Raw genomic sequence first — 17,207 nt, forward strand, 5'->3', positions numbered from 1 at the left:
CCGTGCTCGCGAACGTCTCGTTTCTGCTGCGAGGATGCGTTCGTCGGTCGCCCGTCGATAACCGACGACGACGCAGCTACGTCGCGAAAAAAAAAAAAAAAAAAAAAACCCGCCGATTTCGGCGCCGTTAACGATGATAGTGTTAGTCTGACGGTCGGGCGAACTGCCTCGAAAATTTAACGTTAAGTATATAACGAAACAGTGACGTTACCAGAGTGTGTGGATTGAACAGTGCCAGAGGAAGATGTCGAGGCGCAGAGCGAACAGTAACCGGCCCGTCGACGCGATCCTGACGTGCCTGCTTCTCACCTGCTCCTTCCTCGCGATCAATTGTCAACAAGGTACGTTTCTCCAAAAATACGCGCCGATCCTGTTGGAACAACAGCGAGTTCGAGTGTACGATTCTGTTTCACGTTCCGGCCGACAGAGCGCGCTAACACAGAACAAACCGCGCAATCCTTTCACGGGTAGAGCACAGAGGAAACGCGAACGTCCTCGTGGACGTATGCGTCGCGAAAGATTTATGAGGTTCCAAGTTGCCTGCTTGAATTTTTACTGCCCTACGAGCCTCCTTTGGATGCCACGGAGTACATTGTTACCACGTGATTTGTAACTACCGTTGGACCCCGGAGGTTTATTCAACCGTGACCGTTGAAAGGTTCCGTTTGATTTTGACAGCGTAACACGAGTGGGATCGAGCAAGGTGGTATTTATGTAATCCGACGGGTCGGCGGTGTATGACTGTCACGATTCACTGCTCTTAGGCTTTCTGGTTTAATTTGTATTCTGTGTTTATCCGAAATCGAAAAGCGTTTCGATGAATCGTGGTCGTAAAATATTAACGCGTCGATGAAAGTCGATCTGGAAATCACGTTTTCAAAGTGGTTTGGAAAATACCGCGAAAACCACAACATCGTTTCGTAAGCTTTTTTCATAGCGTAACTTTTCCAATCGTACTTTTAACGTCCTTTTTTAGTGCACAGACCGCAATAATTTCGCAACGAGGCCTTGTTCGGCATATAAACGTAGATAAGCAGATTTTAGGTGCCGTTGTTTGCACGAAAGGCATGCGCAAATTCTCTTGGATCGTAATTACGGATAACGCAATACTTCGTGCAATCCGGCCTTAAACCTGTGAGCAGGATAAACGGTAGATGACCGTCGTGCAACACTGAATAGTTTGAATTCGTGACCCGGCACGCAATACGCAATACAATAGAACCGCAATTCCATACGAGAGTTACGTACATACACCGCGATAACGCAATTGGATCTCCATTGTTGGTCGCAATAACGAGACGGACGGCTATCACGATTCCCTAAAACGGATATATCTGATTCGATATTGTGTTCAACACAAAAGCTAATAAAATTAGGCGACTTCGCGGTGCGTATTCTTCTATTAAAATATATGTATTCCGTAACAACTATAACAATGGATATTAAGGTAACGTTAAATGCGAACGTCGTATCAATAAACACGATTAGCGCTCAACGTCTGGATCGCTCTAGCATTATGTCCATAAAAGTAAAAATAAATTCAACTTCGTTCCACGCATTCACCGAGTAATTAAGTTAATAGAATCGCGGATAGAAGTAACCAGAGTAAAAAGTAAGAGGCTGAGGTAATTTGCAATGTAAAATACGCAAATGATAGTGAAATTGCTCGCACTTCCTTTACAGATAAGGTCGTAGAAATTTGTTTCCAATAACCTAGCATTTTCCTAATTCACGGTAGAATTTATTCCAGTAGAAAGTGAAAGAACCGGTACTTATTTGTTATACAAATCCGCGATCCAAAAATAGTATTTGGGGTTGCTCGTAGAATGCAATCCGGCTGCGGCGAGCTCGCTTTTTACACGTTTTTTTGCCTCGATCGCAATGCATACCGCGCAGACCAGTGACCAAAAAACTCAGAAACGTAAACACGAGACAAACGACTCTCTTTCCTGTATCAATTTTCGTACAAAAGGCCAACTCCACGTTATATCTCGATTCACATTTTAGATATTGTTTACGAATTAATCATTTGTTGGACGAACAGCTCAAGATTTCACTCACACGCAATAAATAACGTTTCTCTTAAACGCTTTCTGATCGTTCGACGACAAAAAATTATTTCCGCTGGACTATCACGTTCGATCTCTCTATCAAATAATAAAATACTTTTAGTACATACGAAATTACCCTTTCTTATACATTTACGACTTGCAAACATGATATATAAAACAATATTAAAGAGGTTATACGAGTATAATGTGTTTTTGTTTTTCCCTTAAAGGGTATTATGTAAATGCAAATACAAATGCTAGGCGGTCTATTACGAGGTAACAGTAAATCTAAATATAACGAGATTCGTGTTGTAGATGAATGAAAATAAACGGCTCCCGTGTAAATGATTTCCGTAAAGTATGACGCGTCGCGTCGTATATTCCGAGTCTCGATGCTCGACGTCTCTTTTCCACTCAAGGTTTAATATTTGATTCACAGATGTCGTAATAGGTGGTAAGATTTTTTATGATATCTTGTAACCAGATTCATCGTAAACTGATTCATCGGGTCGAGAAAATCCAAAGTATGAACGTAAAGTTGTGTCAAATTTTAGGTTTCTACAAAGAGGATAGAAATTCTTCCGAGGAATAACTCGAAAAGATACATCCGCTTTATATATAGGACATATTAATGAAACACGATTTCCACGTACATTATAAATAGTATTATGGGATTAGTAAAGCAAATGATTGGGCTTCTTTCGCATCTGAGTCATTAACCTTGAAAAAGAAACTTCTCTAGAGAAAGTTTGTGTCAATATGCATAGCGATATCGATGGCGTATTTCTTTCACCTTGTCTATGCCCACCACTGTATTTATCTAGATCTTATTAGAATTTGCAAACGTTGCCATTGAAAAAGTATTATACGAAGAGTAGATATCATTTATCACTTTAATAAATTGCTTAACAGGTGGCTGATCTACTAACATTGAACGCAAAGATTTTGAAATACCGACCGTAGAGAAAGTTTACGATCATCCACGGACAAACTGACATTAATAAAGAAAAACTACCTGTGCTACATTTCGTGTGAAGTTTACTACAAATCGCAAACTCGAATCAGCACTAATTGCGAACAACTTAATAACGGTGCGTCCAGTATGGAAATCACGTTTCGAGTGTTGAATTTTTTTGACGAGGCACAATTCCTATTTAGGCTTCGTTTTCACTACGATTATAGGCCAGAAAATGGCACGGACGCGGACGTACTATTTGGTTACGTGTAACGCGAATCTTGCGCCTTTTACGTTTACGCTGAATAGGAAAAGTCATGGTACAATAAGCACGGAACGTGTTATTTCAAAATATCGTCGTAACAAACAGGTAGATGGAGTTCTCTGTACGTGCGATACCGACGGAGAAAGAGAGACAGGGCGCGAACGCTTTTAATCGATCTGAAATCGTGCGAGGTCATGCATGCCAGTCGTTTATACGTTTACCTGAAGCGAACGGATAAAGGCTTGGTAAATGTAGCTAAGGTATGCATTTATAATAGACACGATAGAAGAAGCACAAACACGATTACATTATTATGCTGCTCTTAATTGCATGCATTCTTAGTATCTAATATACATATCTAAACGTGCAAATGCATTGAGTAGTAGAAATGCGCGTTAAAGTTTGTATGCGTTAACGAATTCTCCGGTTTGAAACTGGGTAAAAGTGTTCTTGTAATACAGTAAGTAAATATTTATTAAATGAATCATTATATGTATCTGCGCAGTTAACGATGAAAGTTGAGCAATTTCATGGTCTTCCAAGTGAATCAACAAAGTTGCAACGTGATTACGACGATTAAGGAAATTACGTAGAAATTCAGTACACAGGAGCACTTCCATATAAAGTCCAATGGTTTCGTTATTTTAATATAGATGGCAGTATTTCTTCAAAATTAAGATTATAGAGAAACCGTCGTAAGTCTCGATAGCTCAGTCGGTTAAAGACTTGCTTCTCTTGACGAGAAATTCGTGTTCAAATCCTGACCCCAGCAAAATTTTAATCGAATTGATGAGACTTTTTCCTTCGTAGATTATTAGCAATCAAATGGAAATATGACATCAAAGTTAATTATTAACATAAATTAATTATCGGTAAGTTTTAATAAGATGATAAAATCTACAGTATCTCGTGGAGCATTGAAAAGTCGCAATCGGTACTTTACCCTGCAACCTGAAGTTAAGAATTCGTGTGAACGTATGTGTCGAGAGTAGGAGCGATCAAGTCGAAGGACGATTGAAAGGAGAACGGCTGCACTCGCGGCCCATTATTTACAACTTCGTTGCCTAAGCCTGGCACGCGTGACTTCTCGCTCCTTTCGTGCACGTACACCCGTTAGAATTCAGCCAGACACTTCCTGCTGTCCTGATCGAGAAAGTACCGAACGAGTTCCACTGAAAATACAAACTGGTATTTGGTCTCGTATAAGCGATTTCGAATTGCGTCAACGTTCGACGAGTTTATCAAAAATTGATCAAGACAACCAAAAGTGAGAGTTACCGCTAGAAAAATCAAAAATTTTCAGTGTAATAAAGAGAGATTATATAAGTACAATAAAAGAAACAAAATTTCTCTCATTAGTGATATCGCGAGTCTGGTGTCATTTAGATCGATTCCACTCTTCCGGTTAGTATATTTCTAAAGATTCAAAAAAGATAGCAAAAACTTCAAGCGCATAATGGAAATAATTTTAAAAAACAATACTATTATCAGGCTCCAACATTCATTCATTAATTAGAAAAGGAACTGTAGGAGACTTCGTAACGCAAACTGTGTACTTTTGGAAAGTGATTCCAACGTTTCGTTAACATTACAACATCATCTTGAATTGCTGAGGAAATATTGAGAAGAGGTGTATGCATTCATAGCGATCCGTGATCCGAAAGAAATTGCATCAACGTGAAATAGGATACACGTTGCTTTGCACCGTGTATTTCCGTTGGTCACGTGGCGCTTCTCGCAATAAATCGCATATTTATAATAAACTCGAGAGATAAAATGCGATCAATGAACTGCAACATTTGATTTCCGGCAGTAGCATGTTCGTTTAAACAGAATTTATTTCGCGCAAAATAAGCATCAGAATTTAAGCGTGTACCTCGTTAAACGAGATGCAGTGAATCAGCTTGAGAACTCGAGTTTGAAAAGTGCAAGTGAACTTTAGTAGCCTGGAAATAAAAAATCGAACCGTACACGGAGAAACGGGTTCTATGAAACCTCACGCGATTAACGCATTCGAGCAGCGTAACCCCGCCTTAATTTATATTCGCGCTCAGATTTCGAAGCCCTCGAGTCTTGTCGATTCCATCGCAGGCACGCCCACGGAACTATTCCAGTTACGAAACCGACCACTGATATAATCCTTTTCAAGAATATCTTGCATTGTTACTGCTTGAAATTTCTTGGTCGTGCTGCGCGGAAAATATTCGAATATTCGCCGGTGAATTACTTATTCACAGGTTATATATGCGTTACGGTTACAACGCGAACTTGGATAATGTAGTACATTCTCGCTAGGAAGTGTATACGCTTCCTAATTTGAACAGTAGCAATTTACACACGCTACTAGCAATATTTTTCACTAGTAGATGTACGCATTTACTATTTATATTCAGACAAGCGTAACCCTTGGCTCGTTTCATTCTTACCGGGTGGAATGTCATTAGGAGGTGTAAACTTGAAAGAGATCGTTGATGATTGTCGAAACGTACGAAGAGGTTATGTGTACACTCCCAGTCAAAAAGAGGGTACACGTGTGCTACCTTTAATTTCTCAATAATGCAAACAATCTTCTGTCTGTAAAGAATAACACGATATACTATGTTTTATGTACAACAAAGAAAAATTGTTGCCAAGAACACGTGGCACATGTTTATAAATTGTTTGGTATTTCGTGAAATTTCAAGCGGTCGAAACGTAAAGCTACTGCGTTGTAATATACAAGAATAGGACGTGGAAGGAAGTTAACCCAATCTGAAATAAAACGTATTCTTGAATTAAGAATTCAAAAATAATTAACAGAAGTCGGAAAGTAATACACAATTTACTGAAGAATATTGAAAATTATGGTAAAAAGAAAAGTAGTGGAAGATCACCGTCATTGACAGACCGAGCAAAGCGGGCTATTTTACGCATAGCTTCGAACGCCCTGTTTACAACGGATCAAATTATGCAGAAAGCTGGTGTCAATGCAAGCATTTCAAATGTTGGCGCGTTCTACAATCGTGTAAGAATATCAAGAGACTGCAAATAAAAAAGAAACGCATTAATATTACGCCATAAGGAAATTTCAACTTGAATGTGCCCAATGATTTTAATTATTATTTTCACAATATGCGGAAAGAAAAATTACCACGAATTTAAGGAATAATGAGCGGTAATGCAAACATCTGCAGTTTCATTATTACAGACTAAACATCTTTACCGAAAAAACCGAAACTCCGGTAAAAAACGCTATATTCAATAAAGCGTATCTGAAATTACAGGGATGATTCATAATTAATTAAGAATAGCCTTCTTTTTATAGAAATCGGTTGGCTTACTTTCAAAAACTCGTCCAATATCAATTTCATTATTTCTGCGTTGTGGTAACTTTTCTCAAATTAATTAGTTCATTCTAAAAAAAAAAAAAAAAAAAACAGAAAACGAAATAACGAAAGACGAGTATAAATTATTCCTTCGTTTTCGATAAGAAAGTTTCAGCTTCGACGCGTTGCACTCATAAGGTAGGAAAGTGGAGCGTATTTTTTTTTTTTAATCGAAAGCCAGGAAAAGCCGGACACCGATGTGATTATGTTCAACGTAACACGATAGAAATTGTCGTTCGTCACGGTTATTCTACCATTTCCTTGTAATCAATTATCACCTGCACCAGCTCGGTACTTAGCTTCTCGTTTATAACCTCTCAACTCGCGATGCACTACATTCGCCCGGGCTAAGTTAACAAGCGTGAAAAGAATGATTATTTAACTACCAACGTGTGTCGCGGAGAAGAACGGCACGCATTCAAGGCTTTGTTTACACCCGAGTTTTCCACGAAGTTGAGAGAACGAAACGGACTCTTCCTCGAGCAAACGGCATTACAAAACACGGGGGAAACAATACTGGAAAGCGTGTTCGCTTTCTTTCGGAAACAACTCGGGACAGTTTCTCACGGAACGCACTACTTAACCCCCTAACTGCGGAGCGCATCATACGGTGCACGATTATAAAATCATATTGCACATATATAACTAGGTTAAGAATTACTAACGTAAAGAATTTTGTCGAATCGAATAGAATTACGAAAGAGGTAATCTAATTATATAACGATAAATAATAAATATACTTGCGTAACAAGAAATTATGCGTACACGATTGACAGATCTGTGTAAATAACTTTATTGATTTATTTATTTCTATAAAATGATAAACTTATTTTAGATATATCAGTTTCATCCTTGGTTAATAATATTCTAAATCTCAGTATCAACAAGGAAACCCCGTAATCCACGGGTTATCGGTTTAGCTCAAATTTTGCATATGGACGAAACACTTCTTGCATAATCAGGTGGTAAACGCATAAAATGCACAATTAAAAATTTCACCGAATTTTACTTTGTAGCGTTGTACAACTTTGAAATCTTGCGACTAAAATTCATATGTCGTGCATTTTTATCCTACGCATTCCACTTGAATTTATCGAAGGGATAGTATTCCATAACGAGGTTTCTAACGCTCGAATTGATGTTTTATCGTTTGAAGTCTTTGCGTTTCGAATATTTCTACGACAAACGTCACGTGGCAGAATAATATAGAAAAATGTTTCGATACTCGTGCTCTCGACTTCCAAATAACAATAAACTCAGTTTAACGCGCCAAGGATTGTGAAATATCATCTTTTATGAAAATTTCAATCGAACTTGGACTTGAACACCTCGAACGAAAGCTCGAAGTCAGAAGTGCTCGACGCAGCATCAGCGTGCGAAACGTGATCTTTATTGTCGTACATCTCGCAAGCTAATAAGCGCGTACGTAAACAGTGAACATGAATTAAACGTTTTACGGTTCCCTGTCTGCCTACGATGTTTCGCTAAAATCGATGCGTAACGCATCCCATGCTACGTATCGAGTAACCGAGAATAACGAGAAACGGATAAACTGAACATACGTTTTTTAAACCGTAGATTGACGTCACCCTTAAAGTATATTCGCTGAATAAATTGATCTTTTCCTTTCACTTTAAGGAACGGCGGTGTCTTGGGACAAATTTTCACGTTTGATACCGACGAATTCGGTGTACGAGCAACTGGAGAAAAATGCCTCACCCTCTCCCAACAACCCGGTGGAACCATTTTCACGCTCGTTGGACGAGAACAACGTCATGGTTTCGTCGAAAACGAACGCGAAGAACGGTGGACGCGTAGAAGCGGAGGACGAAGAAGTTTACGAAGACGAGTACGAGACTGAATCGGATCCGAAGAGGGAATCTGAAGATTCTAAGCAATCGAAAAACACCGAGGATACGGTGAAACACGAGAAATCCCCGTCTCCGTTAAATTCCAAGGCGGGTGACGCCTCCAGGGACGAGGATTACGTCGAGGACCCCTCGACGAGCCAATACGACGCGTATTATTACTACGACGATTACGAAAGTAATAATCGTTCGCGATACGAGGCCGTAGGTAAGCTTGGCCAGAATTCGGCCGGTTTATTTTTTCTTTTTTCTTTTTTTTAGTATAATTTCCTACACGATATATAGTTCGACCGGTTAGCTTACGGTTTTTTTAATAGCCGCGTGGGCCAGATTAGCTATTCAGTTACTCGAAGAGGCGCGATCAGAGATTTTTGGAACGATCGAGTCTAACACTCGGCGTGCCACCGTTATGTTTTATGTACATTGTATAAAAATGACATAAAAATGGTAATATCCCTTACCGTTCAAGGATCACTTCGCGAGCCTTTGTATTCGAGTAGAGTGTCTTCGAGAAAAATATGCGCACGTACACGAAGAATATTATTCGTTCGTAGAGCGGTCATCTTCTTGTATAACTTGTTCGCAACGGTAAATTAATTTATCAACGCCTCCTTCGAATAAACCGTTCGGTCTATTTTCGTAACCTCGTCCAGTATTTACGATTTTTAAGAGTAAATAATAAGAGTATCTTAAGAAGTTACTACATTTTTGGAATTAATTGGTACGGTAAATTTTGTTGAGATTCACTGTAACGTGGCTAGCGAATTCTCGTTTGCAGACAAGGAAAGTGCAATTTTTATTCGCAGAATGTTTAAATATGCAAATTTATAAAAGGAAATTGATACATCGCATTCTTTGCTATCGACACAGATGACATCTTTATCGAATCGTTTAAAATAATTTATACTAAAACTATCGCCGTTTTCTTTGTGCAAATACAATTTGGTACATTTTTTGTCGCTTTCACGGCAGAACAGCTATCGTTGTTTACACAAGATATCCTTTTCCAAGATATTGTAGTTTGTCATTGAACAAATTACAATAAAAAAATTTAAAGAACATCGGAGAATCTTCTCTAAGATGTCTTTTATCTTTCTCTAAGAATTATCTTTAAATCGTATGCACGTGAAACGCACCCATTTGCTCGGAGATTTAGCATTGATGACAACAAATCAGTATGCTGGTACAATTATTGCAAGGGGAAGGAAAGATCGATCCATGAATAAGTTAGAATATGAACAGTGTCGAGGAATTTTTACTTAATCGCTTTACTAGGGTTGACTAAGTAATTTCCATCGTAAATTCCATCAAGATCGATCTTTCGTTCGCTATTATTATGCGTAAAATTATTTGGACAAATATCTACGCCACGAACGCGACTCGTCGTTACAAGACAATGGATCATTATGGCGCGGTTGACTAAGTAATTTCCATCAAGATCGATCTTTCGTTCTTCGATTCGATTATTGTGCGTAAAATTATTTGGAGAAATATCTACGTCACGAACGCGACTCGTCGTTACAAGGCAATGGATCATTACGACGCGGTGACGGTAAAAATAACGTTAACGATCCGTAACGCGAGTAAGAGATCGTTAAAATCGATTGCTCCCAACGACAACGCACAGTCACCGTTTAATCGCGCGAGTTACAATTCAGCCCACTTTGTGTCCCCGTGATGTAACGCGACGGTATCAAATAATTATGATTTTTCTAAACGCGTTCCGTATTGCGCAAACACGTTTCGTCACCGCGTCGCGGAAAGTAGCGTGCGTGGAGAATAGAACACCGATAACCCTTTCGTTACTACAACAGAGACGTCTCGCCACCACAGTATCGCTCACGCGACGTTACGGTCGGGATGTCCCACGCCGAAATTTCGCTCGTTCGACCCCGCGAAAATAAAAAAAAATTAATTTGCAAACATACACCGCATTCCTTGCACCGTTCTCGACTCTCGTTCGACCAACGACCCGAAATACCTTACGAAAGGATTTTTCCTCCTCGACGTATCCTCCAGATACGCGAGATATTTCGCGCGCAATGTCTCACAAGCGATATTCTATTGGGTTGAAGAAAGTAGTTTCGTTTTTTTTTTTTTTTTGGTGTAAATGAAACACGATTTTTTTAGAGTGTATAAACATTTTATTAAATCACACATTCTCCATTTTGGAAAACGAAATGACTCTCCGACAACCCGATACAAACAGGGACTTGAACAGCGGATGAAACTAGTAAATAGAAATAAGAATTTTGGCAAACATGGATTTTCAAACTCGGATCGTATCTGAGAAGTATTTAGTGCTTTCCTTCGCGCGTTTGGGATTTTTTATCGTACCGAAATTTTGCACTTTGAGTAATCTTGGTATTCTCAAGGGTTTTTTACTTATGTAGGTACGTTTCTTGGATTGTTTTGGGTCTTGTGATAATTTTGGGTGTATGCGATTTTTTTAGAGTGTGTAAACATTTCATCAAATTCTCCATTTTGGAAAAATGACTTTCCGAACGACCCAACAATAACGAGAGACTCTAGTAATCTAACCAAACGATTAACGAGTTTTCACCCGTTGCGTGGAAAAATTGTAACCACACGCGATTCAATTTTCGTGAATTAAATTCGTGAAAATGTTACAGCGAAAGCGGACGCCCTCGACTATCCGGACGCAGAAGAGGAAGAGAAGGAGGCGGAAGAGGCGCGTGAAGGTGAACGCGGTTCCTCGGAGAAGGATAACGGGGATACGAAGTTGTTTCGCGCGACGAGGGTGAACAATACCACGTCGGATCTAATCGAGAAGTATCTGGACTCGTCGATCGCGACCACGAACCCGGAGAGCGGCTCCTCGATGGAGGGTAGCGTAAAGACCTTCTCGTTTCTCGGTCCACCGGAAACGAACTCGTCCGCGGACAGTTCGATATTAATCGGCGAAGCGGTGGTGTCCGTGGTGACGACCAAGAGCGTCGTGAACGGCACGATATCCGTACCGACGACATCATCGCCGACCACCACCGAACAGGTCGCGGCACCACCCTCGTCCACGTTCATGGTGACAACGGAACAACCCGTGACAGCGGTGACGACCGAGGACACGTCCAGGATACTGGCCTCGGTTCAAACCAGTCGCAGTATATCCGGCGCGCGCTTCTTGCCGTTTCCTGTGATAGATCGCATCGAGCCGATCAACCATAACGGCGAGAAGAAGACGTCACCGCCCCCCGAGTCCACGGAGAGCATCATCGACAAACTGGACAGGGTCCAATCGGAACTCTCCAGTGGTTTCCTCGCCGGTGGTTTCAGAACCGCTGGCAACTCGCTCCAATTGGACGTTCTGGGCGACAGGGATCGCAACAGTCGACGGAGGTTCACCACCACCGCCAAGACACCGATCATCAGCAAATTCGTACCCCGTCGTTACAACGACAAGAGAACCGATTACGCGACCGCCACCCCGAGACCACGGCTGGAAACCACGCTGGACAGCCTCGAAGGACTCCTACCGCGCGATTACGTCGGAAAGGGCACGGGTTCTGCCCCCTCGAAAATCGGTTTCAGGTTGGACGAACGTTTCGTACTTCTCGCACGAACGGAGAACGGTTTGCTAACTCGTGATACCCCACCGGATTAATGTCGCGCGTAATATTGGCATTTGTATTTCTTGTTTGCTCTCTACCGATGGATCTTGTTCCACGAAGAATTATACGGATTTATCGTACGGTTATTGTACAGTCGTCTAGAATTGTTTGTCGTTTTTAGAACAGTCCGTTCTAAACTATTGAGTTTTTTCTCTTAGAGAGAATTAGCGAGTAGGCGAGGCTGTGTTACGGAACTGATGGTAACGAGCCGGAGGGTGGCAAATTTATATGACAAAATGTATACGGAGAGTGAGATTTTCTCGCATCGAGCTCCGTTTTCGTATAAATCGATGTTCAATATTCATAGAGTACGCGTTTACTTACGTATGATCTCATTTACGCCCACGTACGATGGATATCGCTGTGCTGTTCGAATTGCTGTTCCGATTTCCTAGTTTAGATACACAGAAATGGACACCGAAGTAAAATTATCGTCTGAAACGAATACGATAAGAAACCATGAGTATTGTTTATAAACTCAAACGTAACAAAGACTAGTAACACAATCAAATGTATCGCGTGTGTTTTACGAATCTTTAACATCGATTTATTCGGGAACGAAGCTCCGTATGAAAAAATGTCACTGTACCTTTTCGACTTGTTCTTTCGTGTAGAATCGTACTCCTTTTCAGCTTGTACCACCGGCTCGGTACCATTCTGTAGATTCGGTAAGATTGCTAAAGATCGGTAAAGAAAACTCGATTAACTCTGTTCAGATGGCCCACAAAAAGCACGACAACGTCTGTGGTAACTACGACTCAACTCACGACTACTACCTCCGCTTCTACCACGAAGAGAACAAAGACCAACGTGGCCGTGCAAGACATCAGTGCCTTCTTACCACCTGGATACAAACTGAAGAAGGAGGACGCACCTGTTACGGAGAGCTCTCTATTGACCGACATTCTTGCGAAATCTAAGATCGATATTTCGTCGTTGTTACCACCGGATTTCAAGAAGAAAATCGAAGGAAGCTCGACCGTGAGGACCGAATTGTCTACAGCAATCGTGGACATTTCGTTAGAGAAATCGTCGGAGAAAACGATTCAGGATCTGTTCGCAAAGTCCAAGTTCGATATTTCATCCTTGCTACCGCGCGATTACGAACAAAAGAAACAGAGCACCATCTCGGAGACGAAGAACACCGAGATGCACCCTGAAAATTCACCCAAGCCCAATATACCCCTGATAACAGACTCTACGGCCTCCACGACAACGAAACCTGGTTTGAAAATTGTATTCCCCAGTAGACCAGGCGGACGGAAGCCTATTCATAAGATCACTACGCCACAACCTCCTCGAGGTGATGCACCTGGGGCAGTCACACCGAAAATACAGAGAGGATGGCCGACCAGGTAAAGACTTTGAACTATTCTATAAACTGAAATTGAAATTTAAAATTGAAATCAATGTTACATTCGTATTCAATTTTAAAGATCAAGTTCAAATTGAAATGTAAATTTAAATTCAAAGATCCGTGTTAAAAATTGAGATTCGACAGTGGATGCAAATGCATATTGAAATTGAAATTGAAATTGTAGGGCTACCACAGAATTTACCGGATGGCCTACACCGTCGACGACCCCGATTTCGATAGAAAAGTTGCTAGAAGCTGCTCGTACCGCAACAATTTCGTCCTTGAACGCGTCGCTTATTCCAATAACCGAAATAACATCGACCTCGACCACGACAACCACGACGACAACGCCTAGACCTACCACTCCAGGAATTTGCAACCAAGAATGCGAAGTCGCCGGAACTATAAGGATAATTGGTAACGCAACCTGGGTACCAGAATTACTCGATCGAAATACTCAAGAGTGGCAGCACCTTGCCAATGAGATCGAACAAGAGGTATCCTTTTGGATCTGTTGCTAAATTTATAAATTGCAAAATGTATATTTCGTATTCTCGTAAGGGTTGTATTTGTTCGTTTCTCGTTTTGTAGATGAACTTCATATTTTCCAAATCTTCCGTCCTAACGAAATGGTACAAGAAAATAAGAATCGATTCGTTTAGGTAATGATTCAGAGTATTTATCTTCGCAAAAGAAAACTATTGCGAATGTTAAGGTACTTGCTTGATTGATCAATCTTTGGATTACAGCGAGGGTAGTATATTAGTAGACTACTTCATCGAATTGACCAACTTGGAACAAATGGTTAACACGCAAGAGTTGAAAGTCATTTTCCATGATTCATTACGGACATATAATGCAAACAGATGGAACGATACGAAAACCAAGGGCCCGATAAAACTAGGAACATTTATGATTGATCCAAAGTATACGGACTTTGTGGGTACGTTACTTTATTCGCAAATATTTGTTTTATAAAATTAATATACCCATGTTTACCGTAAAAACGATTTTTTTTAGTAATACCTAAAGCGACTACTCCTCAGTATATTGAAAAAGACGACAGATTAATTCCACAGTGGGCCATTGCTGTAATCGTGATTGGTGTTGGTGGATTACTCTTCATTATTATATTTGGTGTATCTGTTGTAAGTATTACATTGTTACAGAAAATCAGAATCCTAACATAAGATTAACACTGGTTACGATGAATTTCAACATTCAGCTAGTAAATCGTCACAATGGTGCAAAATTAAAACCATCTGTGTCTGCAATTTACGAAGAGGAAGTAGCAAAAAATGTATCAACCCACAGATCGAGTGACTACTCGAAACCGGTACACACAATTTGGACTGACCCAGACGTTTCTTGGAACGACAAGTCTTTCGAATCAACATCTAATAAGGTAAAATTCCAAACACTTAGTGTAATTTTAAAGGTAGTATATTTTAATTTACATTTACCTACATACATTATTTTTCATAATTTCAAGGTACTTGTGGAAAAATCGTTTCAAGACAACAAGAAATATAATATGTATGACAGTTGGCGATCAGAATGGAATGGTTATTATTATAACGGATCTCACACCAGTAGCAAATATGGCGGCTACGACAGTACGACAAATTTATCGAGTCGTCATCATCCTGATTATGACACGAATTTCTAAAGCTGACGGTAATAAAATAAAATTTCTATCAACTCTACTTTTATTTAATTTATTCAGTGCCTTGAGTATGTATGACATAGGTTTTCCACAACACTAACGTGTATATTTTGCTTAAACAATGAGAAAGTATCACTTATAAAACAATTGTCCATTTTACATTATTTTATCTTAGGATCTACTACACTTATGTATAGTATTCTGTATAGTTGTTACCTAATATTGAGCAAGCAGTATCTTCTATTTTACTTCAGAAAATTGTTATCGAACGATTCGATCATTTTTACTGATTTTATTATGGAAATTTTGTTTATTCTAGTCAAAGAAATAAATTATCAGTGGCGCAAAGTGAGTATTTAAAAATACGTAATATTTTTGTAATATAAATATGTTCACTCTGAATTGGAATTATCGTTATTAATAATTAAAAAGAGAAAGAATTTGTTGTGCTCATTTGATTCCTTTTCTTACAGCTTTACTTCGTTTTCAAGATAATTTTATTTATCAAAATAGAATTTCTGGCAATAACAAGTTATACAGGTATCATGTATATGCTCACAGTCATTTGTGTACAGAAAATATACAACCCTGTACAGGATTAAAATAGTTTACTTGGCAATGATAGCAATTCCATGATGGAGGAAACTTTTGGTTTTTCATTAGAAATTAGATGTTGTTTCAGAACACTCAAAAGTTTTTGATATAGAAAGGAATGCCTGTAAAAAATGAAAATACAATTTACAATCTTAAAATTCTAAGTAGTCCAATCTTAAAGTTCTAAAGTTCTAAATTTAGATAAATTTATACCTGCTAGCTGGTTTACATATTGATAAATGATCTTGCGCAATTTCATAGAATTCACCGACGCCAGGATCTAAAAATAAGTGTTAAAATTTTAATTTTTCGAAAATCGATATGTTAAAAAGTGTCTTTGAAATCATACCTGCTGAATTAGAAGTAACAAATTGAAACGGAACTTTTAATGTAGTTACAAGTGTAGGTTTAGTTTCACTAAAACTGACAATTTCTATGGGATACTCCTTCAACATATTCAAAAACTCTTCGTGTAATTGTAATAAATGTGGTGACTCTACATAAAATAGTACTTCTTAAAATTTATTTAAAACAAATGTAGAAGTGATCTTATACAAATTCTTATATACCTTCACGAAGTTCCTGCACTTCAACTGATGGCCATACCAGCATTTTTGTTGTTTGTGTTAAAACTGCTACACGAGAACCTCGATGAGGGGTACTATAAAATATTATACCGCGTGTGTTTTTGCATATATTATTTTTATCACCATTTTTCCATTCTGTACGAAAAATAATTACACCAAATTTATTTATAATGTGAATAATTCAAGAAATGATAATAATATTTAATAACATCAAAAGACAACGAAATTAACTAACCATCAACAAGCATTTTTTTTACTAACAAACCGCCCATTGAATGACATACCCATATCGTTGGTCGTATTCCAATACCTGCAGTTATTAATTTCCCAACATATTCTTCACTTCTTTCACTCATAGTGGTTCTAAACAACAAAGATACATAAATCTTTAATAATTGTAACAAAATAATAGAATTGATGGTATTTTAGTGCTCACATTTTGCCTTCTATTGGGCATGAAGGTGTCCACATTGATAAATTTGTATCATAATTTACTCCAATAATTCGAACAGATGGTACATCCTCGGGTAACCAATCTTTAGGCCAACACTGTGTTCTATACTTTCGATCGCGATTGAATTTTTTCATATAAGTATTATCCCTAAAAGAACAAATTTTTAAATACATAGATATTTTTCAATAAAATTAAGTATTCATAACATTCCACCTGTTGTAAAAATATGGTCCACACTCTTTTTGATTAGTGTTTTGAGGACAATCATCTAAAACTATTTCAAAATCTTGCCCTAATCTATCCCATTCATGTTTTCTTAGATCATAAGCTAAATCTTTCAAAAATTCTTGTGATGGTTCACCCATCATACTTGAAAGAGTATCAGATCCATTTTCCATAGTATAAGGATCTATAAA

General features: G+C 38.9%; 2 protein-coding genes across 5 annotated transcripts in view; one reads left to right on the top strand and one right to left on the bottom strand.

The window, feature by feature from the left end:
• The window catches only part of LOC143147786 (uncharacterized), a 19,037-nt gene continuing 1,830 nt past the window's right edge, over positions 1-17,207 (top strand). Inside the window, exons 1-12 of one of the 3 annotated variants that reach the window (XM_076313378.1) lie at positions 1-341; positions 8,275-8,712; positions 11,138-12,053; positions 12,850-13,488; positions 13,675-13,987; positions 14,082-14,152; positions 14,240-14,433; positions 14,511-14,638; positions 14,716-14,895; positions 14,983-15,167; positions 15,476-15,504; positions 15,630-15,805. In XM_076313378.1, coding sequence (XP_076169493.1) covers positions 245-341; positions 8,275-8,712; positions 11,138-12,053; positions 12,850-13,488; positions 13,675-13,987; positions 14,082-14,152; positions 14,240-14,433; positions 14,511-14,638; positions 14,716-14,895; positions 14,983-15,159 — 3,153 coding nt within the window. In that variant the 5' untranslated portion in view covers positions 1-244 and the 3' untranslated portion in view covers positions 15,160-15,167; positions 15,476-15,504; positions 15,630-15,805. Of the gene's footprint in view, positions 342-8,274; positions 8,713-11,137; positions 12,054-12,849; positions 13,489-13,674; positions 13,988-14,081; positions 14,153-14,239; positions 14,434-14,510; positions 14,639-14,715; positions 14,896-14,982; positions 15,197-15,475; positions 15,505-15,629; positions 15,806-17,207 lie in introns of those variants that run through there. The other 2 variants (XM_076313379.1, XM_076313377.1) reach the window with 2 other exon arrangements.
• LOC143147788 (protein SERAC1) overlaps positions 14,918-17,207 on the bottom strand; it is a 4,915-nt gene continuing 2,625 nt past the window's right edge. For both annotated transcript variants that reach the window (XM_076313381.1, XM_076313380.1), the window contains 7 exons: positions 17,005-17,200; positions 16,774-16,938; positions 16,573-16,700; positions 16,320-16,472; positions 16,100-16,246; positions 15,964-16,030; positions 14,918-15,872 (listed from right to left, as the gene is read on the bottom strand). In XM_076313381.1, coding sequence (XP_076169496.1) covers positions 15,755-15,872; positions 15,964-16,030; positions 16,100-16,246; positions 16,320-16,472; positions 16,573-16,700; positions 16,774-16,938; positions 17,005-17,200 — 974 coding nt within the window. In that variant the 3' untranslated portion in view covers positions 14,918-15,754. The remainder of the gene's footprint in view (positions 15,873-15,963; positions 16,031-16,099; positions 16,247-16,319; positions 16,473-16,572; positions 16,701-16,773; positions 16,939-17,004; positions 17,201-17,207) is intronic.

This window comes from Ptiloglossa arizonensis, chromosome 6 (genome assembly GCF_051014685.1).
Source record: "Ptiloglossa arizonensis isolate GNS036 chromosome 6, iyPtiAriz1_principal, whole genome shotgun sequence".
NCBI classification, from domain to species: Eukaryota; Metazoa; Arthropoda; class Insecta; order Hymenoptera; family Colletidae; genus Ptiloglossa; species Ptiloglossa arizonensis.